The sequence below is a fragment of the Pimephales promelas genome, chromosome 6 (genome assembly GCF_988280905.1).
Source record: "Pimephales promelas chromosome 6, fPimPro1.hap1.1, whole genome shotgun sequence".
Taxonomy (NCBI): Eukaryota; Metazoa; Chordata; class Actinopteri; order Cypriniformes; family Leuciscidae; genus Pimephales; species Pimephales promelas.
Genome location: NC_142774.1, coordinates 30,278,134 through 30,295,230, shown reverse-complemented (window position 1 = coordinate 30,295,230; position 17,097 = coordinate 30,278,134). Strand labels below are relative to the sequence as shown.

At 36.3% G+C, this 17,097-nt stretch overlaps 1 protein-coding gene across 1 annotated transcript in view; it reads right to left on the bottom strand.

Moving 5' to 3' along the window:
* ptprdb (protein tyrosine phosphatase receptor type Db) overlaps positions 1 to 17,097 on the bottom strand; it is a 93,802-nt gene that overhangs the window by 44,079 nt on the left and 32,626 nt on the right. Inside the window, exons 5-9 of the mRNA XM_089132372.1 lie at positions 4,821 to 4,964; positions 3,318 to 3,463; positions 2,955 to 3,096; positions 1,825 to 2,010; positions 299 to 307 (exon numbers count right to left, since the gene is read on the bottom strand). Coding sequence (XP_088988498.1) covers positions 299 to 307; positions 1,825 to 2,010; positions 2,955 to 3,096; positions 3,318 to 3,463; positions 4,821 to 4,908 — 571 coding nt within the window. The 5' untranslated portion in view covers positions 4,909 to 4,964. The remainder of the gene's footprint in view (positions 1 to 298; positions 308 to 1,824; positions 2,011 to 2,954; positions 3,097 to 3,317; positions 3,464 to 4,820; positions 4,965 to 17,097) is intronic.

The following is a 17,097-nucleotide window of genomic DNA, read 5'->3' as shown; positions in this document are numbered from 1 at the left end:
AAAGAGTGAGCCAGTGAAGGAGGGAGCAAGAAAACGTAAGTGAGAGTGGAAGCGAGAGGCTCAGTACCACACGTTAGAGGGGCAGCGCTCGGGTAAGGAGAACTATCTACTGTGCGTGAATACTGAGTGTTAAACTATGTTCTGACTATATGTGTGTGGAGAGAGGGTGACTATATTGTTAGGGGAAATTCAACTTATGCTGTAGATATATCATGCGCTTTACCAATAACGGCATGTTTGTGTGTTTTGTGGTTGAACATGAGTGAGTGTGTGTTGTGCCTCAGAATAACACACTTACCAAAGGACTCTGTAGATTAAAACACAGAAAGAGAGACAGCACATTTATCACTTAATGTCGTCACACAGCAGAAACAGTGTGTTTGAGACTGTGTGTGTGAGAAAGGACATTAGGCTACATGATTTCTTTAAAGATGCACTCAGAGAGGTTTTGCGCGCAAGTTTGCGTGGCATGGAATCACATGGATTGTTTCATTGGTCTTGCAGTGACCGAGTGTCTAGACATTATATTTTTCCCACTGTTATGTTGTATCTTTTATATGTCTATTGTATTTTCTGGTTTCCTTGTTTCTTTTTTACAGACCAGTAAAACATTTACATGTACATTTTTAATTATGTTTTTTTAAAAGAATATAGTAATATATATATATATATATATATATATATATATATATATACACACACACACAGGTGAAATTCGAAAAATGTTAATAAATTTTAATGAAAATTTTGAGTTTCACCAGTATATACTGTATATATATATATATAATGTCAGTACAACATTGATTATTGTCCAATACTAGAATTTTTAGATATATCAGTATCAGCCGATATTTTATTTTGTGAATGCAATTTTTAGGTTACATTTAGATCTACCGGCATTTAACAGTAAAAATACTTAAAAATACTTACATAAAAGCGCTTACATTTTAACTTGCACTGTTAGATCCTCTACATCCTTAACAAAATTTAAAAAAAAATATCGGTTTTCATACTGTACATTATAATGTTGTGATCAGGGCAGTCAAACGATTAATCATGAATAATCGCATCCAAAATAAAAGTTTGGGTTTACATAATATATGTGGGGGCACTGTGTGTATATATATATATATATATATATATATATATATATATATATATATATTATATACACATACATACACATGCTTGTATACATTTAAGAACTATTTTCATGTATATACTGTGTATAGATTTACATATAATTTATATTATAAATAAATATAAATATTTTATATACTGTATAAATAATATATTTTTCTTAAATATACATGCATGTGTGTGTTTTTATATATATATATATACAAAATAATTATACAGCCCTAGTTGTGATGCATTCTTTATTTAGCATTTAAGATGATTTATTTAGATGATTGATTTTAATTTATTTAGACAAAGAAGTATATCGTTTTAATATTGGGCACAACATTATTATTATTAATTATAGGCTTTCCTGTATCGTATCAGCCAGAATTTTAATATTGGTGCATACCTATATATATGAAGAAAACTTACTACATTATTATTAGCATTATTTGTAAAAACACAGCTGGTCATGTGATATCAACATGGCTGTCCCCACGAGGAGACCAGCTCCGTGTAGACTAAACCATTTTTTATAAAGCTACTGATATGACTCTTCATCTCATGTCAGTGTACATAATTTAAAACATAGTTGTAAAATGTACTATTTATTTTTTAATGAGGAAAATTAGCTAAGTGCACCTTTAAACAAATGACGAGAATAAGAGAACAAACACAGCAAATCCTTCAAAGCACACACACCTGAGCGTAGTTGTTTGATCCGGCCATGAGTGTGTGTATCTATGGGGAGGAAATCTTTAAACCAGGTGATCTCTGGGTCAGGTGTTCCGCTAGCTGCACACAGCATGGTAGCAGTGCGAGAACGCTCCACCACCTTCAGCTGAGGACCCATATCAATATTAGGGAAACCAGTGGGAAGCTGGTCCTCTGAAATTAATGAATACAAAACAAACATTTCATTCACACCTCTATTGATATTGGAAATCACTAAAACAAACACTATGCAACACAGGCACCCCTTCATGAGTGTCTATGCTCCTGCTAGAGATGCGCGGATGGGCTATTATTTCATCTGCAACCGCATCACAAAACTCTTCATTCGTCCGCCATCGCCGACGTTGCCATCTCTGATAATAACAAGACTCAACTAGCTACCTGAAAATTTGACTATTTCAAAGTGTACTGTTTTGTTTTGTTTTGGGTTTTTTTGGATGTAGGTATAGTCAGATAACAATATTTACCAATGTATAAATATATTTTTCATTTGATTGGTTCAACCACCCGAATTTAATACAAATATTTTTTCGTCACGTCATCCGCCGCTGTAACCACCAACCGCGCATCTCTAGCTCCTGATGATTGCCTACTATTGTGTGTTTTGGTTCTCGGTCTGATCCACTTTTTTCTGTGAAACAGTGTTGAACAGTAGAGCCCGACTGATAAACGATTTTGAAGGCAGATAACGATACAAATATTTGTTGGTTTTAAAATCCGATATTCCCCTACACATTCCCACACTCACACTCACAACGTGCAAACACTGTGACACTGTTCGCCATGATGGTTTTGAATTGCTTGAAATACAGTTAAGTGCAACATGATCTATCATAGAGGAATTTACTCCAAAATCAGAATGTGTAAAAAGTGTAGATTCAATGTTGGCCAATAGCTGTATATTGGCCATTATATTGATTATTGGTCACTGCATGAAAACAATCATTCTAATTACTTCTAATTGGTATTTCCCAAAATTCTGTGGTACTTCTCTAAAAATAGCAGAAATGCCATGTATCAGGTAAGCTTGACAGCATCAGAACTCCAAGCTAAAGCAAATTATTTTGAAGAAGCTTCCAGTCAGATCCTGTACTTACCTCGGAGAACGCTGAGACGTGTGGAAGCGCTGATCTCCCCCCTATCATTAGATGCCACACATTCATATATAGCCTCATCTCGTGGAGTCCGAAGCGGCTGCACTCGCAACACAGACCCTGAACCATCCTCAAACTCTATCACCTACAGACAGAGAAAATGTGTTAGTAACTCCCTGAGCTTGTGTGTCTTTATAGACCATGTCAATGGAATCCACTGAGCCAGGACAAAGGTGTGAAATTACAGGAAGTGTACTATGGGAATCTCACTTTAGTAGTGTTACAACCTTAGTTTGCTGCTTGCACCATGTGTAAGCAAGCTGACTGTACAGTTTGTGTATGTGCAGTCAGGGGTCGGGAGTTTACCTCAAATCTCTGGTTGGTGACTTTTTTGCCTTTTCTGCTCCATGTGATTTTGGGCTGTGGATCTCCCGTGGCTTGACATACAAACGAGGCGACGCCGCCCTGAACACCTATCTGATCAGTGGGCATACGAGTGAACTGAGGAGCGCCTGCCAAGAAGGACAGAGATTGGTGGTTTGTATAAGGTGACCCATACTTAACAATGACTGAGTGAACACAAGCATGGTTAAAGGGATAGGTCACCCAAAAATGAAAATTCTGTCACCATTTAATCACCCTTCAATTGTTCCAAACCTGTATGATTTTATTTTTTCCTGCTGAATGCAAAGACATTTTAAAGAATTTGGGTAACCAAACAGTTGATGGGCCCCATTGAGTTCCATAGTATTTTTTATACTATGAAGTCAATGGGGCCCATTAACTGTTTCATTACCAACATATCGATACATGTATCATCTTTTATGTTTAGCAGAGTATTGAAATTCATACAGTACAGGGCTGGAACAACTTGAAGGTGAGTAAATGGTATAGTCTTACTGACAAAGTAGGGCAGATTTAAATAAATTTAAAAAAAACATTTAAATAAAGAAAAATTAAAAATAAATGAACAAAATGTAATGGCCTAAATAGAGAACATGGTAGCAATAACAATTTCAATAACAACATCACAAATTTCAATTAATATTTCGCAGTAGATTAATTTAGATTGCTAATAACAGGTAAAAAGGGACAGTATAGAGAAAAAAAAAAGACGAATATTCGAATGTCACATTTTCAAATCGAATACCAACCCACTGAACAAATATTCAAATATTCGGGTCCAGCCCTAAACATTTGCACAAGAAAGCCAATGAGTGCAGCTACTCTTCCATTTTCATATTTATATTTTATATATATTTTATATTCAATTACAAAGACCATAGAGAGAACAATACAATGTTTACAATAAAATAATTATATAAAAAAATAATTTAATAATATTTTTACACCACCCACATAATAAATCTATTTAATACATTAAATTAATACAATTAACTATATTTTAATGAAATGTAATAATTTTTTCTGCATTCAAATTCTTCATAAAACTAAAAACACAATGGCATTTCTACAACCAAAATGCAGGCCTGATTATCTGCTTAAATGTTTCGCAGAATGAAAAGATTAAATCCATGTATTAAATGTTGACGTCATTTCTTTACGTAGTCAGCGAAGGGCACAGTTGTCTGGTAAACACTGATCCGGACATTTGGTGTAGTGAAAGAAACAAAAGGAGGGTAGTATAATAATCCATCCAACTGGTTTAGCATTATGAAATTGCTTAGCATGTTCACAAACCTTATTTTTTTAATTACATACTTTGTAAGCTGCATTAAAGTGTGCCTTTATCCTTTACACTGGTGAGGATTGGGGAACTAGAGCATTTCATGAAAAGAGCCATCAATTATTCTGAGTTTCAGAGGATCCTGCCACTGTTTGATATGTTTTTGATGCCTGTGTACTCACTTTGCGTATGCACCAGCTGGAGCACGCTCAGTAGAATAAGTAGTACCGGCTGGTGGGCGCTTCTGTAGACCATGTGACCTCTGGCCATCCTCTCATTGGCTTGTCTGTTTATGTGGATCACCAAGCTGTAAGTGCACTCATAACCTAAAATACACATGTGAACAAGCAACCATATCTGTCAGTCACATGTGTAGGCCGCAGCACATGACATGAATCGATCGCATTAATCAATTAGTACTCTGTGTGTAAGACTTTCTCTGAGGATCAGATAACAAATTACTGAGTGGTCAATCAATTCCTGAACATTGAACATATCATTTAACATAGAGCCTTCACAGGCAGAGAGTCTGGCTTGCATTAAAGGCATAGTGCACCCATTTACACACCCTAATGTTATTCCAAACCAAATGGGGGCTGTTAAAAAAAAAATAAATAAACAATGAATGAATGAACAAATAAATCTTCTGAAGCTGTACTTAATGAAATGTTTAACTACTTAAAGTTCTGTCATTCATGTTTAGGTATATTCAAATGTGATGCATCAAGGACGATTGTCGTTGACATCAAAACTGGCACAAATTATGCGTTTTTATATAATTATTTAAAATTATATTGTTTTTTAAACTTGACAGCCCTAGTCCCCATTCAATTTCATTTACAGAAAAGTTCCATGAAGACATCCTGCAACAGATCTTCAGTCTTACAAGGAAAAATACATATTATTTAAAAGAAATGAATACTTCTATTTGGCAAGGATACATTAAACTGATCAAAAGTGACAGTAAAGATATTTATAATGTTATAAAAGACAATAAATGCAGTTCTTCTGAACGTTCTATTCACCAGAGAATCCTGAAAAATACTAATTAAGGTTTCCACAAAAATATTAAGCAGCATTACTCTTTTCAATATTGAGAATAATATAATGAGAAGCAAATCAGCATATCAGAATTATTTCTAAAGGATCATGTGACACTGAAAACTGCAGTAATGGTTGCTGAAAATTAATTGCCATCACAGGATTGAGTTACTTTAAAATAGACCACAGTTATTCTAGATTGTAATAATATTTCACAATATTACTGTATTCACAATATTCTAGATCGAATAAATACCTCCTTTTGGAGCATAAGAATCTTCAAAACATAAAAAAAAATATCTTACCCAACTTTTAAACAGTGGTGTATGTTTTTCGGGAACGGCATGAGGGTGAATTAATCATGTTCCTTTTTGCATGAACTATTCCTTTAATTTGGTTCACTGGCAGTAATTGTCCTCCAGCGTGCTAAACATTTCTCAGCGATAAAGTTTAAAACAATTTGCCATTTCTCACACTTTAAAGCTGTCAGCCGAGTTAGCAGAAAAGTTTTTTTGGGGGGAAATTGCTGATAGTTGGACGAACAGAAACTGTTAACATCTGTTCTGGTTTTAACAAAAGTGGGACAAAAAAGTTTTTAAAAAAAGTTCAGATTACAATAACTCTGTAAAGCTTTAAGTAAAACAACAGCATGGAATGATAATACATGATAGCTCCTAAAGGCCTCTCTCTCCCCAGCAGGCCGGAAAACTTTACCATAAACTCAATAATTATAACCTAGAGCCCATAAATGTATAATATATCTCACTTCTGAAAATATAACTAAGAGAACAAGAAAGAAAGAGAGAGAGGGAGAGAGAGAGTTGGGTGGGCAGTTGAACTGCACTAAGTAAAAGTTGCATTAAATATGGATGCTGTGCATGGGAGACTGCCACAGATGGGGGGTGTGTTGGGAATCGCTATGGTAACTCTGCCCCCATGAGCACCACGCTTGTCACATCACATCACATCATTAGGAGAGAGAGAGTGGTTGCAGACCCCCTCATCCGTGCTGCCTCCCCCGTCTCCTATCCATATTTAATTCCTCCACTGCACTCTGAGGCTTCCTTCACTTTTACAGTGCTGAGAGAGAAAAGACCACACGTGTCACTTCCTGTAGGGAATCAGGATGATGTAGGAAACGGGGAGTGAAAGAAGGGAAAGGTGACACATACAAACCCCAAATGTGTGTGTGTGTGTGTGTGTGTTTCCACATGTCTGGATTCGACTGTGGAGGAAATGGGTCAATCTGATCTCTGACTCATGTAAAACTGAAGCCCTTCAAACCCCTAAACCTACACACACACACACACACACACACCATCTGCCTCACTTGGAAAACACTCCGCAGCAGCTTAACACAATCCCTAATACACATTATTATCAGGAAAATACGTAGATGCACGCAAGGCATACGCAAAAGCACAAATAAACCGAGTATATCCACCAAAGATGCGTCACATCTAAAAGTCTAAGACCACTAATGAAAACGCTTATTATTTTATTCTAATTTATATATTTCTAATTTAACGATTATAACAATTTTTTAAAACATTTTTACATTATTTAACAATAAATAAATGAATAAAATTCAAAGTCAGAGTTCAAAGTTTTTTATCTATTTATTTATTTTCGTTTTTTAAAGCATGCACTCAAGCTGGAATACTTCACAAGTCTGATGATCTATGTTCAGCATTATTTGAAAGAGCATCTTCTTGAACAAAGGTCAAAATAGCACTGACTCTTGCTGAAAATTGTATTGTAGAACTAACTGTTTATTTACAGGTTTAAATAAGAAGTTATGTTCGATTTGGACAATTGTGGATATTGTCATGCACAATATCCACATTGTCCAAATCGAAAATAATTTCTAAAATAATAATTTTGTGTGTGCGCGTGTCCTAGTTATGGGGACAAAATGCTAGTTTTAGGGGTAGGGGATACAATATACAGTTTGTACAGTATAAAAATCATTGTCTATGGAAAGTCGCCAAGAGGTATAAGACTGACATGACACTGTCATAAACATGACATAACACCTGTCATGAACATGAAGGAGTCTTTATGAATGTTTATGACTGTTGTCATTAAGTGTCATTCGGTAAATTATGACACTTTTAATGCAAAGTTGACATTGTTTAAAATGTCTTTGTTATGACAACTTGACATTAACCAAGAAATCATAACCTGTCAACCCATCACAAATATGTCATAACAGGTCTGATTATCAAACTTAAATAAGTTATTTAGCTTTGTGTTAACATTACATTACCATGTTATGGTTGGTTTTAACTTTGGTTGTCCTGACACCATTATAACTGTGACATGAATATTTTACTTGTCCTCAAGTAAAGTGGAACACATTGTACTAGTTATAAAGATGTCATTAAGGGTTATTACACTGTCAAATGCTTTAACAACAGTGTCATTAATATTGTCCCTTACCTCAAGTAAAGTGGAACACGTTGGACTAGTTATAAAGATGTCAGGTTGACAGGTTATGATTTCTTTCATTTCTGTCTTTGTTAATGTCAAGTTGTCATAATCAAGACATTTTTTTGTCTTTGATAATGTCAAGTTGTCATAACAAAGTAATTTTAAACAATGTCAACTTTGCATTAAATGTGTCATAATTTACCGAATGACACTTAATGACAACAGTCATAAACATTCATAAAGACTCCTTCATGTTCATTACAGGTGTTATGTCATGTTTATGACAGTGTCATGTCAGTCTTATTCACACCCCTTCAAATAAAGTGTTACCAAACTGGGTAAGTGTGTATTTGTGACTTTGTGTGTCTGTGTGTACATGTTTTTTTCTATCCCAGTGGGGACTTCAAACTGAATGCACACAGACTCATGTCACACAATTGAGGTACCCGTGAGGAAACAAGCTTCTAAATCATACCGTATGGTTTTTTTTTTTTTTTGGGTTTTTTTTTGACAAAGTAAAAATGCAGAAAGTTTTCTGTGATGGGTAGGTTTATGGGTAGGGTTAAGGGGAGATAATATACAGCTTGTACTGTATAAAAACCATTACGTCTATGGAGAGTCCCCACAAAGATTGTAAACCCGACGTGTGTACATGTGTGTGTGTGTGTGTGTGTGTGTGTGTGTGTGTGTGTGTGTGGATTATATTCCTCTCCCCTGTGTTAGAGCCATATGCTACCCTGCCTAATCTGAAAAGAACAGAGATCATTATGATAACCTGATATTTCCTGCTTCAACTCCATTTGTGTCAGAGGTCGATAGCTAAGCTTTGTGGCTACGTCTGTGTGCATATGAGAGAGACAGTGAGAGAGAAACATAAGAGACTATGAAAGTAAGCCATCAGCAAACGCGCATATGTGTGTATTTGTGGAATAGTGAGACATAGCTGACTAAACAAATCTGCATCTTAATTACTTATTCAGATGCAATGAGTCAAATAATTGATATTTATTAATGCACCAATCATGTTAACATGCACTGACACAATTAGCCTGCAATTAGGTGATAATGAGAGAGCTAACATCATATTAAACAACAGTGAATGATGAGCTGTCTTTTGAGATACCCTCATCGTCCATTGTTAAAGGGATAGGGATTACACTTCTTCCAGTATTTATTCGCATGTCGTTCCAAACTCATACAGCTTCCTTTCTTGCACGTAACACAAATTGAGATGTTTTAAAGAATATCCTGGCTGGATATTTAGCTACCTGACCGCAAACTAACCCCCGAGTCGAACGACGTCTCGTTCCTTTTTGAACACTATCACTTGGGATTAAGGTCTCTAGTGTTCCACTAACCTGCAGCACAGCAATAACTAAACAGACTCCAGACAATGCCTTTGAATTCATGCATTAATCACATCACGTCTGGACTATTGCAATGCCTTATTTCTTGGTCTTATTTCTGAGTTCTCACCTCTACAAGGCGTTCTGCACACATTACTCCTCTGCTTTATGAACTTCACAGGCTACCTGTGGCATCACGTATCCACTTTAAGGTATTGCTTCTAACGTTCAAAGCATTAAATGGTCTTGCTCCACAATATCTGTCTGACCTACTCCACCCTTACCGCCCCACATGGTCTCTAAGGTCAGCTGAACTTGGTTTACTGTCCATCTCTTGTTTCCGGTTGTCTACTGTAGGTGGAAGGGCATTCAGTATTAATGATCCTCAATTATGAAATTTGCTACCTCTTACACTGAGTAATACCTCATCTGTGGCTACGTTCAAGACCCAGTTAAAAACATATTTAACATGCATTTTGGGTAATGTGATTATATGTAACCTATGTGACTTGTCTAAATGTATTGTAAAGTAAGCTTGTAATTAGAGCCCAACCGATAAAGGATTTTGAAGTCCGATACCTATACAAATATTTGTTGGTTTTAAAATCCGATATTCCGATATATCGACCGATATTTTTTTTTATTTCCCTAACATTAGTAATTTGTAGTTATTTATGAGTTTTAACTAAAATAATATGATAATTCATTTTAAAAAGAAATTTGTTTCTTTTATTGTCACAACAGAACAGATCGATGATAGTGGCATTAGCTAGCTTTGTGGTTAGCTAGCTAGTCTATGGTGAGCCATAATTTAGGAATGGATAACGTCATACTGCAAATTGTAAAACATACATTATCAACATAACAGGCCAAGGAGAGATGATACGTCTTATTGTTATAACTGTCACGCGCTATTAAAGAAATTCTTCAGTCACATTGTCAAAATTTAAAAGGACAGTCTGTCAACTACTCTGTAACAACGTAACCTAATTGTCAAAATTTAAAAGGACAATCAGTCAACTACACTGTAACAACGTAACGTAACTATTACTAGCTATTTCCGCTTCACTCTCGGCTTATTAAACAGCAGCAAAACTGGGCATGATAGTCACAAATTTTGTCATGCTTATTTGAGAACTGATGGGCATGTACTTTTAATTGTTATTCAAGCAATGTATGTCTGGTGACCAACTCAACAAGTGTTGCCAACAGGGACTGTGTAGAGTGCCCTCTGGTGGACAAACTATACAACTTCAACACTCATGACATGGTTCAAGCGTATTTCGTCCGTTTTTATTTTATTTTTGAAATATTCATTTATCGACCATTATAACTGCCGATACCGATAGTTTGGAAAATGCCTAATATCAGCCGATAATATCGGCCTGCCGATAAATCGGTCTGGCTCAACTTGTAATTGAGCTTTGGAAAGGCGCTATATAAATAAAACTTCTACTTCTTCTTCGAATGCCTTGACGGCCGGAGGATCTCAGACAAATTTCAGAGAGAATCCCACCAGCAAAAACAATGCAACAGTTTTTATAGCATAGGAGCATGTCAAATGTGACATGATACATCACATCATTTTCCAACAATAAGATTGGTTCTTCATTTGTATGATTCAACAAACCTTTCTGTTACTAGGTAGATGCAAAATCTGACTTCTTGATTTACTTCACTTTGTTACGTTTAAAAACGTAGATATCCGTCCATCCGATATCCATTCCCCCTTTTGTTATCTTCAGACATGATTCAGACACGCTGACTGATTGATTGTTTGGGGACATTTCAGGTTTCAAAAGCATATAATTGTTCATGATACATCCATCATACATGCAAAACAATAATGCAATGCAAGATCAGGTTATTTGACCATGGTGATGCCAAAATGTAAGCATGTATTTCACTCTATGTATTCCATTCAGTTGATTCAGTTCCATGATGTTAAATGTCAGAAACTTGTACACTCATATTCTCATCTCATGTTTCTATGACTGTACTACTTCTCATTCGCCTACACAAGATGAGAACACGTTTTTACAATTTCTTGGGTATTTCTATGATACAACTAGAAACACTCACTCTCTTTGGATGCGCTAACATCTGAAGGAAGGATGCAAAAATCTAGCAGTGACGATTGGTTTATTGTTAAGCAGGTTTATGCCAGTTTTTAAGCATAATCGGTTTAAGAACATGCATGTACTTAAACGCATTCACTGACACTGGTCACAAGATGTGTAAAAAGCAATGCTGTTTGATGCCATTGACATGTAACCTAATACGCCATCTAAATCTGCCACATTTGATAATGATGGTGCTTTTTGTCATTTTGGTATGTAAACACACTCATAGGCGTTCAATTACAAGATATGCGAGAAGCAATGCTGCTTGATGTCATTGACGTCAAACCTAGCAAAACATCTCAATCAAATCTAACACAAGGTCAACATTAAAAAACATTGAATGACTAGCCACTAAACTCTTTTACAAACCCTGAATGAGCGATGCACTCTTATTTTGCTGAACCATGTCAGTTTTTAACTATTAAATCAATTTGTGCTGTAAGGCCCATGGACATGAGCGGCAATTTAAAATGTGGCTTATTAACTATTGATGGAGCTGCAATGCCAATAATACATACAACTGCTGATCTATTAATGCTGTAAAGCAGGGGTCTTCAACGGGAAGTAGTTTTTGTAAAATATATGGTGAGTAAACTTTAGGGCTGGGTATTGTTAGGAATTTCACAATTCGATTCCATTTCGATTCTTGAGGCTTCGATTCGATTTCGATTCGATTTGATGTTGATTTATTAGCTTCGATATCGATTCGATAATAAGTAAATACACAAGTAATTAAGTACCCGAGTATATTTTTTTTATATTGTGTGCAGTATTACCAATGTTTAAGAAAAAGTTGACCCCAGCATGTTTCTTGACATGGTTTATTTTAGCAGAACAAACTGTACAATATTGTACACGTGTTGAATACAAACCACAACTGTAAGAAACAGGTGCTTTATTAACACCTCTAAAGTGCATGTTACTGTAAGTAGTAGAAAGAATATTTCTTTCTTCATATAAATTCAAGAAATGTAAACAGAAGCACAAAATGTTAGGGGTGTTAACAGTTCACAAAGTTCACGGTTCGGTTGGAAACGATAGTGCTGTCACGGTTCGGTGTGTTTTCGTCAGCAAAAAGGAAGAAATTCCAGAGAAGTTTCCTTGTTATTAAAGGAAAAATATTTTTTAAAATAATTGTGAGTTTTCCTACATCTTGAAACTTTCAGCTTTATAAATGGGGGTAATCTTTGAAGGATGAACAAATAATTTTTTGGTCATCACATTAAAAATAACATTTAAATATTGATATATATATAAAAATTGTATTTTGCATTTAAATGAATTGTGCTCTCCAGCGCCTCACTTTTTCAAATGCGCGTTGCACCTACGGTAGCCATTATATACCAAAAAGCTATGACAGGATGTCTTCTAATAGCACTTCGTCGAGTGTTCCTTCAGGTGAACAGGTTTGTTATTTCAAACAAACAACAACTTGACACAACGAACAAATGAATGTTACAGTGAATTTCTGACTGTGAAATTTGCCAAGCGCCTCTCACTGCTCTGCTCCTCCGTTTCTACAACGAAAACACGTTGTGGAAACGTGTTGGCCTAGTACTTTTTGTCCCTCTCTGCTATTATAGTTTTTCAAGATGGCGGAACTACATGGAAACCATGTGGACCTACCTGTCCCATGTATATAAAGATAATAAATTCTTCGTTTACGTGGATAAGTCAGATAATTGGCAGAGGTATTTGTACACCATTGAGGACATATTTATGAATACAAACATTGATTTTAGAAAATAAAATGTCTAAAAAGTACACATTGTCCCTTTAAATCCATGGTGAATGTTGCTGATCTGTGGACTTACGTCGGCAGGAAAAAATGGTCCAAGGAATCGTTCAGTTTGTAATGCGTACTGAAACGGTTCAATATGAATACATGTACCGTTACACCCCTAGTTGGTGGTGCAGGCTTGAACGGGCGCAGCTGCTGTCCGCCATCTTGCTGTTTTGGTAAAGCGCATCTTGTACAACGCTGAACGCTCTCACTAGAGTGTTGCCCACAGCGCCACCACTGGCCTGTGGGCTGAATTGATTCATAGGATTTGATGAATCAATATTGAATTGAGAAACAAATAATTGCAATGCATTGATGAATCGATTTTTACCCAGCCCTAGTAAACTTCAATACAATTAAGCTAGAGTTAATCAAATGAACTCAGCTAAATTACATTGCCCCTTCCACACTAGAATGCATTAAGTAAAATTAAACTTAAAAATGAAAACTCTCTGTACATAGTTAATGATCATTTATGGTTTTGTAATGTAAAGCATTATACATTCATTCTATACGCATATTATTGAAGGCCAGACTTCAAATGTAACAGGGGGTCCCTGCTCGGTCTTTTATCCACCAGGGGGTCCTTGGCCTGAAAAAGGTTACAGACCCCTGCTGATCTTCTAAGCAAATCTGTTTGTTCATGTAGAAGGCTAGTGAAACTTGTTTATATTTGTTTGTGCTTATAGAGTGTAGTGTGTACAGTATGTGTGTCTCAGATGAGGACATGGTAATAACGAAAGTTACATAAGGTGATTTGCAATATTGGGGAGGAAAATTGCAGTGTTTCCAAATGTTTGTTCTCTAAGGTACAAAGTACATTGGAATCAAATCCAAGTTTTCTCATTTTCGAACAGCTCAAACTTCTCTAATATGCATCCCATCACATGAGCACTCAAACATATAACAGCAAGGAAAAACAATTCTTTGGCCATATGGCCGCTGTAACTCAACACAAGAACATGTAAGTCTGTAACAAACACAAACTCTACAAAACCCCTCATTAAGTCTCTGTACAACAGATGCAGCTGTCAGGGCAAGAGACAGATGAGAACAAAATGACATGTAGATGTGGGACAGTCTTGCTGGCAGGCACTCATTGCCTTGACAATGCAGAACTCCAATTAGAGCTACTTTGACATGGAGCAGCTGTGACAGTTAACAGGTACACACATCTGTCTCACCCTGGCGAAAAGTGACCCCAAGCTTCTTCATATGGAAGGCCCAGCATGACAAAATCATATGGGTCCTCTCCTCTGCGTATTTCAAGTGGCTTCTGTTATACTTCAATGCAACGTTTAAAAACCTTCTAGATGTTACATTCCACATTTGTGATGCGATCTGGGAAAACCCACCACATGGTAAAATTTGACATATTACAGGTTTCGAGACCGTATTACAGCTGGGTTCAAACCCTTTCCAAATCTGTTTTTATTTCTTTTATCATTTGTCTGTAACAAAAGTTATGGTTATCTGAAGTCGGCTGATCGCCATGATTTTCAGAAACGAAATTTTGAGAAAAACAGGTTTAATTAACGCTCACGTCCTGCTAGCGGGACGACTGGCACTCCTTTTTTATAGCCTTTTTTCATATCACATAATTTAGTAATCATCATAGATTAGGTACCATTCGAAAGCTTACGAACTCAAAATTCAACCAGTGAAAACCGTTTAGAAACTGAACGAGTGAGAGACGAGCAAGGTCTTTTAAACGAGCAGCTTCAAACTCGTTGTTCGATGGATATAACGCTGGATAAAAATAAATAAATAAAAACTTGCGGACTGTTGTAGTTCACACAGGACTGGACTTTATTCTGTTATGTGTTTTATTTTGATCAGTGAACGGTCTTTGTAGTGTTGAGAGCTAAATTGGAGATATTGTTTTTTGCCCCTCCGCTCCGCCTGTGTGTTCTTAAAGAGAACCACACAGTCTTTTCAGCTGGACATTATAAATCGCTATTTTTCTGCACTAAACTAGTGAATTTTCCCAAGATATATTCAGAGATGATAAACAAGATGTTATAGAAAAATAATTTAATAAAAACCCAATTTTGACAAAAAAACTGACATTTAATCTATATTTAGACCTTACTGAAAACATACAGCGACGGCATTTCCCAGATCGCATCACATTTGTTTTCAATAAAACAAACAAAAAGAACTACTTGCCTGGATGTGCAGAACTTGCAATTCATTACAAATAAAATGTTTGTCTAAATAACTTTATACCATGGTCTCTCTCAAAAGACTCTAAATACGATTCTGATTGGCTGGAAGGTGTGCATTAAAACTGTTTAATGCACAGTAGGGCTGCACGATATATTGTTTGAGCATATCGGAGGATATGCAATGTCAAGTATAGTGATCCATGACATGTACAGGCTAGCTGCCCCTCAGTTCAGAACATGTGATTCATGGATTAATTGCACAGTGTATCTTATAATAAAAGTTTATCATTTGCCAGTTTTTAAGTCCTTTCAGTTTAAACATCGAGCACAAGAAGACTGGAGCCCATGTGCTGACAGCACGCGGACACTGAATTCTGTTCTCTTTCTCATCTATTTGTGCTTAAAGGGACACATAGACACAAAATTAAAGGGACACTTCACCTATTCTTCACCCATTTGCATTAAGCTTAAACCCAGTCATATTTTTGAATGGTCATGGTTTATTCACTTATTTTCCCCTGAGATGGGAAAAATAAGCATTTAAGTGTTTTACTTTATGCTTATTATGATGCAAAAATCGTCATTTTGTGTCACATTAAGCAGGAAGTCACATTTCATTGTAAAGTTAGAGACTACAAACTTAGCTCCTCATTATTCCCTACTATTACAGATCAGTGGGTGGGACTTCACTTGAAGAAACTGAAATCATGTAAGCCATCTTGTTTGGAAGCTAAGCTAACAAGCGCTGTGGAGATAGTAAGTTATGACAATGACAGAAGAAACTAAAAATGATATGGAAGAAGAGGGTTTTGAAATTCTGCTACGGACACAGCTAGAGTCCGTCTGCCGCAGAGAATTTCAACGATGGCATGTTTTTCCTGGAAGAATTCTCTGAATCAGACAAGCACACGGACAGCGTTTGTGTTGTAATGTGAACCATTCTAGTTTCGCCTGACTGAACATCCAGGTATGATGCAGTTATTCACCATAGCTGATATAGAAAGGAAAACAAACGGAGAGTAATTCACTAATGAGTTTGCCAATGTAACGTTAACACCGTGTCCTAACTAAACACGACGTGATAAAATTCCAGCGACAGGAAGTGTGTCTGTCCACACTAGACGCGAAGCGACTGTGAGACGGCACACGTCAATCAAAAATCATAGCCATTCAGAACAGCGTGAAAGCCGAACTGAACCGTCTCCAACATTACGCCGGAAGTGATCTACGTCGCGCAATGTTTACACGGAGATTTCGGGAGTTTAACCTTTCAATAAACATATTTATATATATGGGAAATCACAATGGAAGACGATTTCAATATATGTAAATATGTTTAGTGAAAGGTAAAACTCCCGAAATCTCTGTGTAAACATTGCGTGACGTAGACGCGCGAGAGATCACTTCCGGCGTAATGTTGGAGATGGTTCAGTTCAGTTCAGATCAGTTCGACGGCTGTTAACAAGAGGTGAAAATTATATAAATACTGTTCGTTTTCTCACACAAACCACTCGTTTCGTGTCTTAGGCCATCAGTGTGTACTTACATTCATGAGTCATTAAATC